Source organism: Mobula birostris, chromosome 1 (genome assembly GCF_030028105.1).
Source record: "Mobula birostris isolate sMobBir1 chromosome 1, sMobBir1.hap1, whole genome shotgun sequence".
NCBI lineage: Eukaryota > Metazoa > Chordata > Chondrichthyes > Myliobatiformes > Myliobatidae > Mobula > Mobula birostris.
In genome coordinates, this window is record NC_092370.1 from 215,595,144 (window position 1) to 215,611,378 (window position 16,235).

Below are 16,235 nucleotides of genomic sequence, written 5' to 3' on the forward strand. Positions count from 1 at the left end.
CTCCTTAAAGGCAGAAGTGGGAATTGAACCCAGGTCGCTGGTAATGCAAAGCACTGTGCTAACCACTATGCTACCATACTGTCCCTTACCCACCTTAAACCTCTCCTCCACTCCATCCTTCCTCAAGGATCCCCAACTTAGTGCAGAATCAGAAAACTGATGAATCCACAGCACTGCATCGGTGATCTCAGCAGCCCTGGCAAACATGATTCTCCTTCTCTTTCGGAGGTGCAATCTGGCTACATGCAATGATAGCACATTTTAAATATTGGGCCCCGAATGTGAGAATGCAGCCAATGGGTAGAACGATTTGCACTGGCAGCATGTAACATTCATAATGAACATGATGCACGAGCACACAGGAACTGTGCATCAAGGTCCTTACAAATAACCTAGTATCCTACACCCACTTTCACATCCAGCACATATAGAAAGGCTTTCCTGATCTTCTGAAGAAACTACTTAACCTCTTGTGCGCTTTTACTACATCTCATTTGATATCATTTTGGGAGCTCTCACGAGAACACAAGAAAGCAGCCCACTTTTAGGTCCACGTCCACACCCCAGGGATAAACTATTGGTGGGGCAGATCTGTCACTGCATCGTACTGGGTACAATACTGGTGGGCACAGCTACCTTGCTGGGACTTACCTAGTATCAAATAGCACGATAAAGGAGCTAGTGCAGACGTGGACAGAGTTTTGTGTTAATATGCCTCTGGAAGTCTCCCTGCCTGATTTTATTCTACTTGGAGATGACCATGTGTAATTGAATTTGAGCTGTTCTCAGATAAGGCAGATGGCACTGAGAGTGGACAAGGAGAAACCGTGTGCACTTTCCTAACAGAAGACTGGGAAACATTAGGTCTCTGCGAAGAAGGATAACATTGTGAACAGGTTAAAGCAAACATTAGATTCTTTGCTCTTTTTTCAAACAGCCGACCGTATTGCCTTTAAAACAATGCAACAGCACACACGTTGAGGGCAGCACTACAGCTTGCAGGAACAGGTATGATGCAATCTTTTGTTTCCCCACTTCTCACCGTTTTGTAGCATTTGATTGTAATGCTGGCCCATGGATACAGCGAGGCTCCCAGCATCAGCTGCAGTGAAGAACACAAAAGCCTCGTCCTACAACCACCACCCAAACAAGCCCCCAATCACAAGAGAAAGTGTGAGCCTACAATTCCCTGTCTGATGCCTGTTTGACCTGAGAATGAATAAACCCTAACCACGCTGATATCTGCTGAATGATTTTGACCACAGGCTTGAACTTGTTTCCATTCCCGGTGCTGGTCTTCAGCACAGTCTCACCTCTAATTGCTCCACAGTGGCATCTCAATGTTTACTGCAGCACATCAGCACTGAAACAAACAGATGCCTCTGGGAAAAGATTCCTTATGAGTCAGAAGTTAATGGAAAATTATATGTTACAACAAAACATCATCGATGTCATTCTGCCTAGGAGGCCACAAATTCCGTGGAAATTGTCGTGAAGAAATGCTGTCATAGAGCCATATATGTCTGTCAAGTTCCCTCTGAGCTACCTTTGCTGCAGGGAAAATAAACACAGGCTTTCCAATCTTCCCTATATGTTCCCCAATCCAATCCAGCAACATCCTGGCAATGATATTGGAACTGGAATCAGTTTATTACTGTCACATGTTCCGAGAATGGCTGAAAAACCCTGTCCTTCATTCTGTTTGTACAGATCAAATCATTACACAGTGCTTTGAGGTAGGACAAAGTAACATAAAGCAGAATCAAGTGTAACAGGTACAGGTAAAGTACAGCACAGGTAAACAACAAGGACCAAGAATGCAATCTCATGCTTCCTGTAGAGTGGCAACCAGAACTGTACACAATACAGCAGGTGTACCGTAACCATTACTTTGTGAAGTTGCAACATAACATCCTAACTTTCATTTTCCATGTCCTGAACTATAATGTCAAGCATGCATATGCTATTGACCTGTTTTTTTTCACCCCATTGACCTCTGTTGCCATTTTCGGGGAATAATGAACTTGGAACCGTAGATCTCTTTATTCATTAACATTTCTTGTCATGCTACAGTTTTATGTCTCCCCATTTCAAAATTGTTGGTATTAGTTTCCCACCTGCCAATGCTCTGCCCTACTTCTTATCTGATCTGTACCCTGCAGTAGCTTTAAACAACATTCCTCACCATCAACAACACCACTAATCTTCGTGTTAAATAACTTAGAACATAGAACAGTACAGCACGATACAGGGCCTTCGGCCCATGATGTTGTTCGGACCTTTTAACCTAGTCTAAGAAAAATTTAACCCTTCCCTCCCACATAGCCCTCCATCAATCTGCCTATCCAAGAGTCTCTTAAATTTCCCTAATGTACCTCTACCGCCAGCCCTGCCAGTGCTTTCCATTCTCCCATCACTTTCTGTGTCAAAAACACTTATTTCTGACTCCCCACCCCCAACATACTTTCCCTGAATCACCTTAAAATGTTGACCCTCTTATCGATATTTCAGCCCTGGGAAAAAGTCTCTGGCTATCCACTTGATCTATGCCTCTTATCATCCTTTACACGTCTATCAAGTCACAGCTAATCATCCTAATCTGCAAGTTTACTTAACATGCCTCCAACATTCACATCCGAGTTGCTAATACTTATCACAAATAACAAAGATCCCAGTCCTGATTCTTGCAGTACACCACAGATTTCCAATCAGAAAAACATGTCCTTCCATCACTGACCTCTGCCTACTATCACTTTAGATCCATCTCACCCTGGATTCATGTGCTTCAACCTTCTGGGCCAGCTCACCCTGCTGGACTTTGTCAAATGCCTTAATAAAGTCCATACAGGCAGATTCTATTGCTCTGCCTTCAACAATTTCCTTTGTTACCACCACAAAAATCCCAATCAAGTTAGTGGAACAGGATTTCACACCCTGACTAATCAAGAACCTATCAACTGCAAACTTACATATACCCAATGACCTGGCCTCCACAACCCACCTGTGGCGATGAATTCCACAGATTCACAACCCTCTGGCGAAAGAAATTCCTCCTCATCTCCATTCTAAATAGACATCCCTCTATTCTGAAGCCGTGACTTCTGATCCGAGATTTCCCCCATTATAGGAAACATCCTCTCCACATCTACTCTATCTAGGCCTTTCAACACTTGATAGGTTTCAATGAGATCCCCCTTCATTCTTCCAAACTGTAGTGTGTACAGGGTCAGAGCCATCAGCTGTTCCTCATAAGATAGCCCCTTCATTCCCGGAATCATTCTCATGAACCTCCTTTGAACCTCACCAATGTCAACGCATCCTTTCTTAGATAAGGGGCCCAAAACTGCTCTAAATTCTCCTTGTGCGGTGTCACCAGTTCCTCGTAAAGCCTCAGCATTACATCTTTGCTTTTATATTCTAGTCCTCTTGAAATGAATGCTAACATTGCATTTGCATTCCTCACCACAGACTCAACTATACAGGTCATAGCTTCCCCAGAAGAAATCCCAATGATCAGAAATGTTTGCGAAGAAAAAGAATTTCAGCATGTATATTGTATACATTTCTCTGACATTAAATTGAACCTATTGAAATCTGGAACCCTGCCCCCTGCTCCAGTTCCTCAACCAGCCAGTCATCTGCCAAGTCATCCTATTCTAACCCTCACTGGTGAGTGACACGGGCAGCAGTCTGAAGATTACTACCCTGGAAATGCTACTTTTCAGCTTTCTGCCTTACTCCCTAAATTCTGTCTTCGGGGCCTTCTCCCTTTTCGTACCAATGTCATTGGCGCCAATATGTACCAAGACTTTTGGCTTCTCGCCCTCACTCTTTAGAAGGCCGTGAACCCGATCCAAGATGACCCTGACCCTGGCAGCTGGGAAGCAACTTACCATCATAGCATCTCTTCCACATCCACAGAATTTCCTGTAACTGTGGAATCCCCTATCATTACTGCAGTCCTGTTCTACCCTTCTCAGTGCCAGAGACCTGGTCACTGCAGCTCCCACCTGGCAGGTCGTCTCCATCAACAGTATCCAAAGCAGAATACTTATTATTGAGGGAAACAGTCACGGGGGTGCTCTGCACTGGCTGCCCGTTTCCTTTCCCTCTCCTGACAGTCACCCGGGTATCTGCCTCCAGCAAGTCAGGGGTGACTACCTCCCTGGAGCTCCTATACATCACCTCCTCGGTTTCCCTCAGTTCTGTAACATAAGGCTCACTAGCTTCAACCTTCCTGAAAAATCTTCCGAGCTATTCTTAATTATAGCTAGCCAGTGGCGTGGTGACATCAGCACCGGACTTTGATGCAAGTGGTCCCCAGTTCGAATCCAGCCGGCTCCTTGCACACTTTCCATCCGTGCTGGGTTGAGCATCGAGCTAGCAACTGGGCCTCGTTAAAAAAAAGACAGTCAAATGCTACGGAAATGGCAAAAATGCCACCCAATGCACCACAAGGCATGAAAAGGAACAAGAACCATTCCTAGTTATAGTTATTCAGGGTGTAGAATTAATCTAATGCCGAATGGGCATTGACCTTTAAACACAGAGAGTGGTAAGTACATAAAAGCAGAGCCGGAGAAGAAAGAACCACATTAGGGACATTTAAGAGACACTTAAATAGGCAAATAGATGGAAGAATATTGGAGGGCAATGTGAGAGGTTAGGGTTAGATGGATCTTAGAGCTGGTCAAGAGGTCAGCACCACAAAGTGACTAGAAGGGCGTGTACGACGCGGTACTGTTCACGTTTTGCGTGGCAATATTAAACGATTTTATCGAGGTATCTCAGGGAGTTATACTGTTGGACGAGATTTTGCAGTGAGTGAGCAGAGACCACAGGCTTAAGATTAGCTTGAAGTGTACATGAGGAAAGATCGAGGAATAATCAGAGAAAGATAAATATTTGATCATCTACATGTGCACGAAACTTGCAAATCAGCTGTCAGCTTCATGGGTAGCAAAGACTGATGGTCTGTCATCAATACTACTTTCATGCTTAATCACATAGATCAAAGTATCTTTATTTGCTTGCTTTGAGTGATCAGTCACCTACACCCTGCCAGAAATATACTGTATATCTACTGTACCAAACTCCTATTTTGTTAAAGAATTAAAAACATCGAATGTAATTGGACAAATTGCACTTGGAAATTCCTGTACTGAGGGGTTATTTCCCTGGTGTTTATTTTTAGCTTAGCAAAATCGCATTGCACTCCATAGCTGAAATAATGTCACATAATGGCACAACATTGACATAAATGTTACTCTCCTGAAGAGCTCATGATGTGAGTTATATGAAAATTCAAACTCAATGGGTTTCATAGAATATTACTTATCTTTAACTTCGAGATGAAATCTGATGGAACAGTCATTGATGCTGACAAACAATAATCACAGAAAGAAAACATTTGAAAATTATTCATTCTTTAGTTCAAAAATTTTACAACTTTACAGAAAGAAATAAATATGAAAAAATATGAAAATTGGATTTTCAATTAACCAGTTGGAAATAATCTTACATTAACCCAATACGGTCTTCACTCTGAAACAATAACTCTATTTCTCTTTCTTCAGATGCTGCCTGACCCCCAAGTATTTCCAGAATATTCTGGTTTTATTTCAGATTTCCGTATCTGCCCTTTAATTGATTTTTACTTGCATAATTCCACTGCTGTTTCAAAATATGCTGGGCATAGATTGTTCTATGCTTAAAAACATGGCCACAACCTACGATCCAAATTTTCACCAGAAACCTCATGTAGCTTTATCCGTGAGCCTGTTGGGACTGTCACGAAATCAGCCAGGATTTCTTTCTGAAGCCAGCTCCTGGTGAGGATTCATGATCAGTCAGCACAGAATCTCAAATACGTCTGCAACAACAGAAATGAAACACCACTGATGCAGGCTAGAAATGCTTTAACAGATTGCACATGGTTTTCTGGCAGTGAGGGGCATGGCAAGAGGGAATAAAAGAACATAGGCAGTGGCCCATTTTGGAACGTTCCCCGATTCTATTGCCAGAGCCTTAACAAATGCACAGCTAAGTCACTGAAGGCCTTATTACTAAGTCCCTTTCTCCAAGTCTGTGAAATTTAGTGTGATTGGGAATCTAAAGTGTACAAAGTGTTTAAGCCAGAATAGTCCTCAGAGCATGCATTTCCAAGCTCTTTGTCTTTTGTGACTTCAAAACCACTTGGTAACTACCCAAGGTTGCCAGTTCCAGTCTGGGTAATTTCTGACATAAATATATCAGGTATCCTGTGAATTTTGCCTGTCTGTCCCCAATTAGGCCTATAAATTAAGAATTCTGCAGAGGAGAAATGTTTGACCCTGGAAAAATATCATTTTGATCTTTTTGAACTGCAGCATCTGCACTTTGGGCAACTCCAGGATGTCTAACCTGTTTTACCAGCCTCTTCAACAGGAAGACGGAATCAAGGGTGTAGCCTTAATACCAAGGAAAAGAAAAAATTGGTGAAACATCGATTAAAAATACCTGCTTAACTTTGACAGGCTCTGTCTTCATTTTATTGATATTAATTTTCAAGAACCAATACTAATTAATTGTAGTAATTGCAGAAGAATCACAGACAACAAAGAGAATGATCATAGATCAGTATAACCAACATGCTTTCTTTGAATCATTACTTGTGTGTAATAGTATTCCCAACACCCTATAATGTTTAAAACCTAATATAGGAAACTTTGTAATAGCAGGACAAGAGAGCCCTGAGAAATCAACATTTATCAAGATTAGTCTTAGAAGTTGCATATTAAATTACAAAGATGTGAACATGCAGACTTTTGTTCAGTGCTTATGTTACTCTTTAGCAATTACACAAGGACATTGTAACAATGTAACTTCGCCGCATTGTTCTGCAGGCAGAAGTCTTATCGTTATCACAAATGTAACATCTTAAAAGGGTCATACAGAACACGCCAAGCAGATGCACAAGGTGTTCGCACAAATTGACGTTTAAAAATTGTATAACAGTTATAATAAATTAGAGGAAATAAATATTCCAAAGTTGAATCCTCTCAGTAGTAAACATACACAGAGATTAAGTGGGACATCTGATAACAATGTATCGAGCCATCCACTTCCTTCCTAAAATATACTGCATTGGTAATGAGCAATAGGTCGTCTTAACATTTTCCCCATGTTTGTATGGTCCTTCTGAAAGCACATGGTCAAGTTTCAAACAGCTGAAGTCTGATATTTGGTAGTGAAACCCTTATATCACAGTGGCAAATTAAAGGTTCCGTGGACCATGCACGTGTTTAAAATAACGTTCTCACATTTTGAAAATGATAAGGCACATGTCAAGAATTTTTAAAATCCTCAAAGTTGTTACATTGTTCACTGAATAATTTTATATCTTCTTTTCAAGTAAGTTCCTGTTCTCTGGATTTTTGGTTTCATTAGTTACCCCATCATGCTCTGCCTCTGGGTGCTGAACGTAACTCGTTATCGCTGGAACATCTGTGTTGCTTTCTTTCTCTTCTTCATGATCCTTTTTCTCTTGATCCACTGCACAATTCCCAAACGTTTCATATATTTTTCTAACATCCTCTGCTATTTCTCTTTTAAGTTCTTTATTTTTGTATCTCTTGACTCCTCTCGAAGAAGATCCGCATTTATTGATGATATTGTCTTCTGACGCTCCTTGCATGTGCTTGTCATATTGCCTTGTCTCCTTCTGCTGCAGACTGTTAGCATTGCCGTTTATACTTTCCTGAGATGATGCTTTGAACTGGCCTGTCTCCAGACCTGCAAATGCTAACCGTTTCTCAGGGGAGAGCATGTCCAGGGAATGAGCTCGCTGGTCCAAGCCAAGCCGCCTTCGCTCCATGTTCCGGATCGTTGCTGCCCTCTGAAGTTTGTCATGAATCTCCACACTTAACCGTCTCCGAGTTTCCCTGAATTCTGCTGTCACATTAGCTTTCCATTCAGCAGCATGGGCTTTAATCTCACCAACCTGCAGATACATGAATCATTATTTATTCTCGCACAGCATGAATTAATAGAACACAAAACAGTTCAGCACAGGAACAGGCTCTTCGGCCTGCAATATCTGCACCAAACATCATAACAAATCAAACAAAATCTCTTTTCCATATCCTTCCTTTCCTTGCATTTCCATGTGCCTATCTTAAAGCCTCTCAAAAGCCACCGTTGTATCAGTTTCCCTCACCCCTCATAGTGTGTTCCTGCATGTACAGCTGGCTGTGTAAAAAAAAAACTTAACCCACACATCTCCTTTCAACTTTCCTCCTCCCACCTTAAATTTATGTCCTCTAAATTTTGGCCTTTCTACCCTGGGACAAAGATTCTGATTATCCTACTTATGTCTCGCATAATTTAATAAACTTCTATCAGTCTCCAGAGCAAACAACTTAATAATCAAAGTAATATACGCAAGCTTAAAATTAGTGGCGAACAGAGGAATCTTTGTATAAATATTTTCCAAATTTCCAAATTCAAAAGTCTGTGTCTGTTTCAATGGTCCCCTCGGCCAGAATTTTAATTCCCCCAGTTCTTTTATTTAGGAAAGGCAGCAGACAGAAGCCGGGTAACCATAGGCTGGTGAGCATTATGTCAGTGGTAGAAACATTCCACGAGTAGGATTTATGTACATTCGGAAAGGGAGGAGCTGAACGGGAATAAATAATTTGGCTTTATTTGAAGGTTATCTTCTCTCACTAATCTGACTGAGTTTTCTTCAGGAGTTAACTAAGAAGATTGATGAAAACTGCATGGTAGGTAACATCTACATGGACTTTTATAAGGTATTGAAAAGGTTTTGCTCGATAGGTTGGTCCAGAAGGTTAGAGCAGATGGGATTCAAGTCAAACTGGCAATCTAGATCTAAAATTGGCTTGGTGATAGGAGGCAGTGGATAATGGATGAGAGATAGTTTTCTAATTGGAAGTCTGTGACGAGTCATGTGCCGTAGTGATTGGGACCTTTATTGTTTGTAGTATCTACTGCTGACACGGGTGCAAATGATGGAGAGGTGATTAGTAAGTTTGCAAATTGCATTGAAATTTAAATTATCATGAATAGCAAGGAAGGTTGTCTAAGGGTACAGCAGGATATGTTGTAATTCTAGGGGGATCATTGATAGATGAAATTCCATCTCGGGCAGATATCAGGATGGCACAGGAGGAGCTGAGCACTGTAATGAACAGTCATGAGACAGTGCACACTGATGGCTTCCAGATCATCACAGGGACTTCATCCAGGCTAGGTTGAAGAAGTCTCTGACCAACTACCACCAATAAGTCACCTGCAAAACCAGGGGAGCCAACCCACTTGATCACTGTTACTCCACGATCAGGAACTTGTCATCTCACACTCGCACTTTGGCAAGTCCGTTCACCGGGCTGTACTTCTACTCCCGGCATACAGGCAGAAGCTGAGGAGTGCAGCACCGGTGGTGAGGGCCATGAAGGTGTATGGTCAAGGGAGGTGGAGGATAGCTCACAGTTTGCTTTGAATCGGTGCACTACACCACATTCCGGGATTCATCCTCAGATCAGCAAGAAGCGCGTGGATAAATGTGTGCCTTCAAGAGTGTTCTGTGTCTTCCCAAACCAGGAGGTCTGAATGAACCAGGAGAATCGCAGGGATAGATCTGTGGCATTCAAGTCCAGTGATCCAGAATCCTACAAAATGTCCAGGTAGAACCCACGGAAGGCCTTTGTGAGAGAGAGAAGGTAATTCCACAGGAAGTTAGTGATGCAGTTGATGCACAGGGTCTGCCTATGAAGCAAAAGCCAGCAGCATAAATGTTAGAGATGCCTCACTCCCAGATGAGCACAAAGTCATTTATGCATGTTTTTATAGAGGGAGGGTAACATCACACCTGTGTGAATCCTCACGGGGAACCTGTGATCTCTGTCTTTCGAGGTCGACGTCAGAAAGTACCTCAAGAGGGTGCACCCTCACAAGGTGTCAGGTCCCAACAGTGTCCCTGGCAGGGACCCGAAAACCTGTACGAACCCACAGGCTGGAGTGTTCAAAAATGTCTTCAAGCTCTCACTGCTGCAGTCTGAGGTTCCCACCTGCTTCAAAAGGGCACCAGTCATACTGGTGTCCAAGAAGAGCCGGATGAGCTGCCTCAACAACTGTTGCTTGGTGGCACTCACATACATTGTGATGAAGTGCATTTAGAAGTTGGTCATAGCTAGAACAATTCTTGCCTCAGCAGGAATGTGGAGCTACTGCAATTCGCCAATCACACCAGCAAGTCTACAACAGAAGCAGTCTCACTGGTTCTCCACTCTGCTTTGGACCACGGTAAAATATACGTCAGACTGCTGTTAATGAATTACAACTCGGCATTCAACACCATCATCCCTTCAGTACTAATTGATAAGTTTTGAAACCTAGGCCTCTGTACCTCCCTCTGCAATTGGATCCTTGATTTGCACAGACAGTGTGAGCTGGTAATAACATCACCTTCTCACAGGTAATCAACACAGGCGCAACCAGACTCATGACTGTGTGTCTAGGCACAGCTCAAATGCCATCTATAAATTCACCAATTCCACCACTGTTGTTGGCAGAATCTCTGTAGGCAATAAAGAGGCATACAGGAGTGAGACAGATCAGCTGGCTGAGTGATGCCTAAACACTATCCTTGCACTCAACTTCAACACGACCAAGAAATTGATCGTGGAATTCAGGAAGGAGAAACCAGGAGAACAAACTCCAATCTTCATCGAGGAGTCAGCAGTGGAAAAGGTAAGCAGTTACAAGATCTTGGGGTCATTATCTCAAATGATCTAACCTGCGTCCAACATACTGATGCAATCATGAGGACAGCGCCTCAAAGGTTCTATTTTATCAGGCATTTGAAGAAATTTGGTCGTCACCAAAGAATCTTGCAAATTTCTCCAGATGTGGCAGAGAGCATTCTGACTGGTTGTATCACAGCCTGGTGTGGAGGCTTCACTGTACAGGATGGCAAGAGGCTGCAGAGAGTTGTAGACTCAGCGAGCTCCATCACTGATACAACCCTCCCCTCCAGCGAGGACATCTTCAAGGGGCAATACTTCAGGAAGGACCCTCACCATCCAGGTCATGCCCTCTTCTCATTACTACCATCAGGGAGGAGATGTAAGAGCCCGAAGACCCACACCCAATATTTTAGTCACAGATTTTTCCCTTCCACCAACAGATTTCTGAGCAGCCCCTGAACCCATAAACACTACCTCATTTTGCGTCATTTGCACTATTTGTTCATTCGTTTGTTTGTTTATTTTTGTGACTTTAAGTAATTTCTGTGTCTTGCACTGTACTGTTGTCACAAAACAACAAATATTACGACATTTTTCAGTGATAATATATCTGATTCTGATTCTCAACAAGGGCAAGGTGATGCAGTTTGGGAAGTCATATATTGGTGGGACAAATACAGTAAGTAGTCGTGTGCTGAGGAACGATGGTGAACAGAGACTCTGTGGGGTTCAAATCTACTGCTCCCAGAAACTGGCAATGCAGGCAGATACTCTGGCAAAGAAAGCATAAGGCATGCTTGCTTTCATACTATAGGTCAAGGCTAGAACATCAGTCTTGGCAAACTGCATCTGGTTAGACTGCGCTTGGAGTAGTGTGTGCAGTTCTGTTACCACAGAACGGGAAGGATTGATTGCAGGAGAGACTCACTAGGGTGTTGACTGGATCTTTAGTTATGGAGAGAGGTGAAATAGGCTGGGCTTGTCTTCCCTGAAGTGTAGGTGCGTGAAGGGTATTCTGATGGAGATATGTAAGATTATGACAGATGAGGGTAGGTCGATAATCAGAACTTTTTACCCCATAAGGGTTTCAAATGCAAGGGAGCACCGATTTAAGGTGAGGTAGAGGATTTCTAAAGGGGATTCGATTTTTTTTTACACAGAAGGAGGTTGATATCTAGAACCTACTGCCGGAGTAGGTGTTGGAATCAAACACAATCACTTTGTTTAGGTGCCACAGAAGGACAGGGACCTAATGTGGGCAAATTTGATTAGTGCAGATGGGGAGAATGGTGGATGGGGTAGGCTGAAGGCCCATTTCTGTGCTGTATGATTCCATAACTCAATGAAAACTAACAAAATCTGAATAGCGAATACCAGAGCAAAACTTTGTAAAGTTTTATGATTTCAGAAGGAAAGGCAGGCAGAAAGTGTGAAGGAAGCTTGACAGTTTAAGCCACCTCAACTATAGATGTTAATATGGAATGTTAACTATTAATGTACATGTCACCAAATCAGAATGAGTTCTGAAAGTAGGAAATATTACTAATGAGGAATAAAAAGATAAAAATAAAGATCTCCAGAATTCTTAAACTGCAATCCTTACAATAACACAGAGTTCAGGCATAAAGCCAGCCTTGGTTAAGATTAGCATGCTGCCTTACAGGCTGTCAATTCAAGTCCAATTTGAAAGGTCTGAGTGTTAATCTACTTGGATGCCCCAAATTCTTTCCACCATCTACAAGGAAAAACTCTGGAGCATGATGGGATACTTTCCACTTGCCTGGATGAGTGCAATGCCAACAGCACTCAAGAAGTTCGACACCATCCAGGGCAAATCAGCCTGCTTGATTGGCACCCTAAGCATTCATATCCTCCATCACCGGTGCATCAGGGTTGCAGTATATGCCATCTACAAATGAAGTGTAGTTACTTGCCCAAACTACTCCAATAGCACCTCCCACAACTCCACCACAGAGAGACACGGGCAGCAGGTGTATAGGAAGACCACCATGCTTCTTTCTTCACACCATGCTGACTTGAAAATTCCTTTATTGCTGCTGCCACTATATCCCTGAATTCCAAATCCAACATTTCCTGGGAATACCTTTACTAGAAGGACTGGAGTGGCTCACGAAGTTAGATTGGCATCACCTTTTCAGGAACAATTTGGAATGAACACTAAATATTTTCCTTGCCAGAAATGCCTGTATTCCATAAAGAGACTAAACTAAAAACTTCCTTACTGTACCAGGAGTGTGCTGCTTTGTGTGAAGTTCCAAAGTTTGATTGAGATGGTAAAACGATCATGCCAGTCCTCCCAGAAATGCAAAAGAGACTATTTTGATCATAATATTTGTGCCAGCTTCTTGGAAAAGCCCTCCACTTATCCCACTCCCCTACTCATTTCCAAAGCCTTTTCTTTTGTATTTCTTGCGTAAGCATCCCATAAAAATGGCATTTGAGGTCCTGTCTCTGTTCCATTCCTCCTTGCTCAGTGCTGGAATTGTCCAGGCCGGTGATATCTGTGTTTCAGACCTGGACCAGGTTAGCTTGGCTAATGGGAATAAGTACTGGTGTTGGGCACAATTTGCAAAATTCGGTCTGGATTTTCTTTTAATTGAAGAATTATCTTTGATTGTTCTGATACTGAGCCTCTAGATTTAAAAACAAAATTACCTCTTGAATCTATCTACAATAAACAACAGTGTGAGCTAATTAATGTTTTTAATGATCCCTAGGTACTAAATGGAGACATCCTAACTTCATTTCAGTCTGGTACACCCTTTAGAGTGAAGCCTTTAAATACACCCATCTCAGCAGGTCCCTCAAGTGTTCTGGATCCATGCAATGCTGGTGAATGTGTCATGGGTTGTTATGGAAACGGGCATTCATTAATGTTTGTGACATCTTTAGATTTAGTGTTTTCCACTAAGTTTGCAATTTAGTTTTAAAACCTTACAGTTAACCTTAGCTTTTGCAATGCTCGAGTAGAATTGTGAAGCCTTACTAGTGATGACTGTGTCAGACCCAGATGTTTCCTGAATTGAATTTTGTGATCAATAAAGGAAGCAAAGTCTATTTTTAATTCAATTCATGACTTTGGTGCGTCTATGTACAATGCACCTTGCCTGTACAAATGATCATTTAAATCTGAGTAAAAGTCATGACTGAGTTGAAAATGTACTCTCAATATATTATTCTTGGCATTTAGCACTTAACTTCCTGTGTCGCTGTTTTGCCTGTGTATTTCTGCCTTTTGGATGAAGCCTGCAGTGTCTTACAAACTATAGTTTCAATATATTTGATGGGGAGATCATTTTCCAAGGGTTCAGGTTCTTAGCAGTCTTTGGTTCATCCATCAATATCTAAGGGCCATGTTTAGAGACCACAACACACCCTCTCTAATTAAGGCCGATCATAATTAACTCTACCACTTCATTTAACTGCAGGGATATTGTGTTGCGGGTTGCCTAGTAAACGAATGTATTGAATTGGAACACGCTGCAGCTACTGTGAACTTGTCAGCAGCTCTGCAGTGGCGTATCACTTGGTAACTGTAATGGGGCAAAAACTGCATCAGCATATGCCAAAAGTGACTGATGATAGTTTATCAGAGATAACTATTGACCAGTTAACCGATGGAAACCAGAATGGGCAAAGAGCATTTTTGGCGGCAACATTCCTGAGTATCCAGGTTAGATAAATGGAATCAATATCCCACGTGGAACGCAATGCCGGTGGCAATGGTGGAAGCGGATACAATAGGTCTTTTAAGAGCCTTTTAGGTAGGTACAGGGAGCTATGGGGGGCTATGCGCTAGGGAAATTCTAGGCAGTTTCTAGAGTTGGTTACATGGTCGGCACAACATTGTGGGCCGAAGGGCCTGTAATGCGCTAAAAAAAAAGACAAAAACTCTAACACATGGCTGGAAAGGAGACCTGGATTTAAGTATTCAAATAACTTCAACAAGATTCTGTACTCCATAGTGTTGATATTAGGAGTAGAGCTCAAAGAATTGGTTGTTAAAGACTATGTCTAATGTTTGCACCTGCTTCATATTCCAAAATGTAAAGCCCACATAGTGACCTCTAATTGCACAGTCCAATATACCCCTGGATACTAAAAAATACCTATTTCATTGTTTGCACTATGTGACAGGGTGTCACTCTCTATTACACCTAAGGTGTCCAAAGTCTCTTTATTACTCCTACAGTGACCACTCAGTAAGAAATGAAATACATTTAAAGTTTTCAGCAGTAAAACTAAAAGACTAATGGCACACCGGTAAGTTTTTATGAATCACCCAGAACATTTTCCAGTTGAAGATTCATGTGGCATTGAACAATTTTGTTTTTGCTTTAAAAACCCGCACATTGTCCTGCCCCAGAACATACCGCACATTCCTTATCCCTTAGCTGAACTTCCAGTATTCAAATGAAGTTTTTTTTTAAAAGCAGATGCTCAAAACCTGATGCAAAAATAGGAAATGCTGGAGCTACTCAGCTTGTTCACTTAGTGGAAAGAGAAAAGTAGTTAAAATTTCAAGGACTAATGAGGACAGAGTGAATGTTTCAGTTTACACCTGGAACATCAACTTTGTTTCACTTTCCACATATTCTGCCTGATCTGCTGAATGATTCCAGAACTTCCTGTTTATGTGTTTGTTTTCAGACCTGTCTGATCTCCCTCTCAGTGTGAACAAACAAATGAAGTGATTTTCAGTACCTATATGCAGAGCAACATTGATCCCTGCACTCCTGTACACTCCTGAGGTCAGGAATGCCTACAGTGTCCACCTCAGGGCACCATAAAGCTAATCTGCAAAATCTCTCTAATTCTCTGAATGATAAGCAAACCAATATCAGCACCTTTTTCCAGGGCAACATCTCCATCTTCAAGAGCACAATTATAGTCGATCAGGTTCTATAATTCTCACACCCAACATCGGACAACCTGTCCCAATCATGGGAAGAGATGACAAGCCAGGCAGAGGAAAAGATTCAGCAACATGCACAAAGCTTCCTTGAAGAAAAGCAGCATCTCACTGACTCCTGGGAATCACTGGCCATGACCATGTAAGATAAAGTATATTTTCAGTCATGCTCTGTCTACTTTGGCATTGCTCCTGATAGAATTGAACCTGTTATAGATTTGTTGCCAGAGACAAATGGATCTGGGAAACAATCTTAATCTATTCCATGACAAAGCCCCACTCCTATAAATAGTTTAGTGATGTTTACAGGAGCAAATATAACATCTTACCTCCTCCTTTGTTTTCCTGGATATCACACGCAGCCAGTCTCCGATCATGCTGAGGACAGCTGCAAAGTAAGCCAGGCCAACCAAGATCCAGAACCAGACCAAAGGCTTATACCATTCTCGATAAAGGATAGTTATGTTTCCACCTGCACAAAATAGATGACATGAAGCTGAGTACATAGAATTCAACTTTTAGTTGCTTCTTTCTAAATTGAAAAATGATGATTT

At 42.0% G+C, this 16,235-nt stretch overlaps 1 protein-coding gene across 1 annotated transcript in view; it reads right to left on the reverse strand.

Moving 5' to 3' along the window:
• Positions 1 to 7,375: 7,375 nt before the first annotated feature.
• The window catches only part of LOC140193987 (potassium channel subfamily K member 10-like), a 40,685-nt gene continuing 31,825 nt past the window's right edge, over positions 7,376 to 16,235 (reverse strand). The window contains exons 5-6 of the mRNA XM_072251271.1: positions 16,011 to 16,153; positions 7,376 to 7,981 (exon numbers count right to left, since the gene is read on the reverse strand). Coding sequence (XP_072107372.1) covers positions 7,376 to 7,981; positions 16,011 to 16,153 — 749 coding nt within the window. The remainder of the gene's footprint in view (positions 7,982 to 16,010; positions 16,154 to 16,235) is intronic.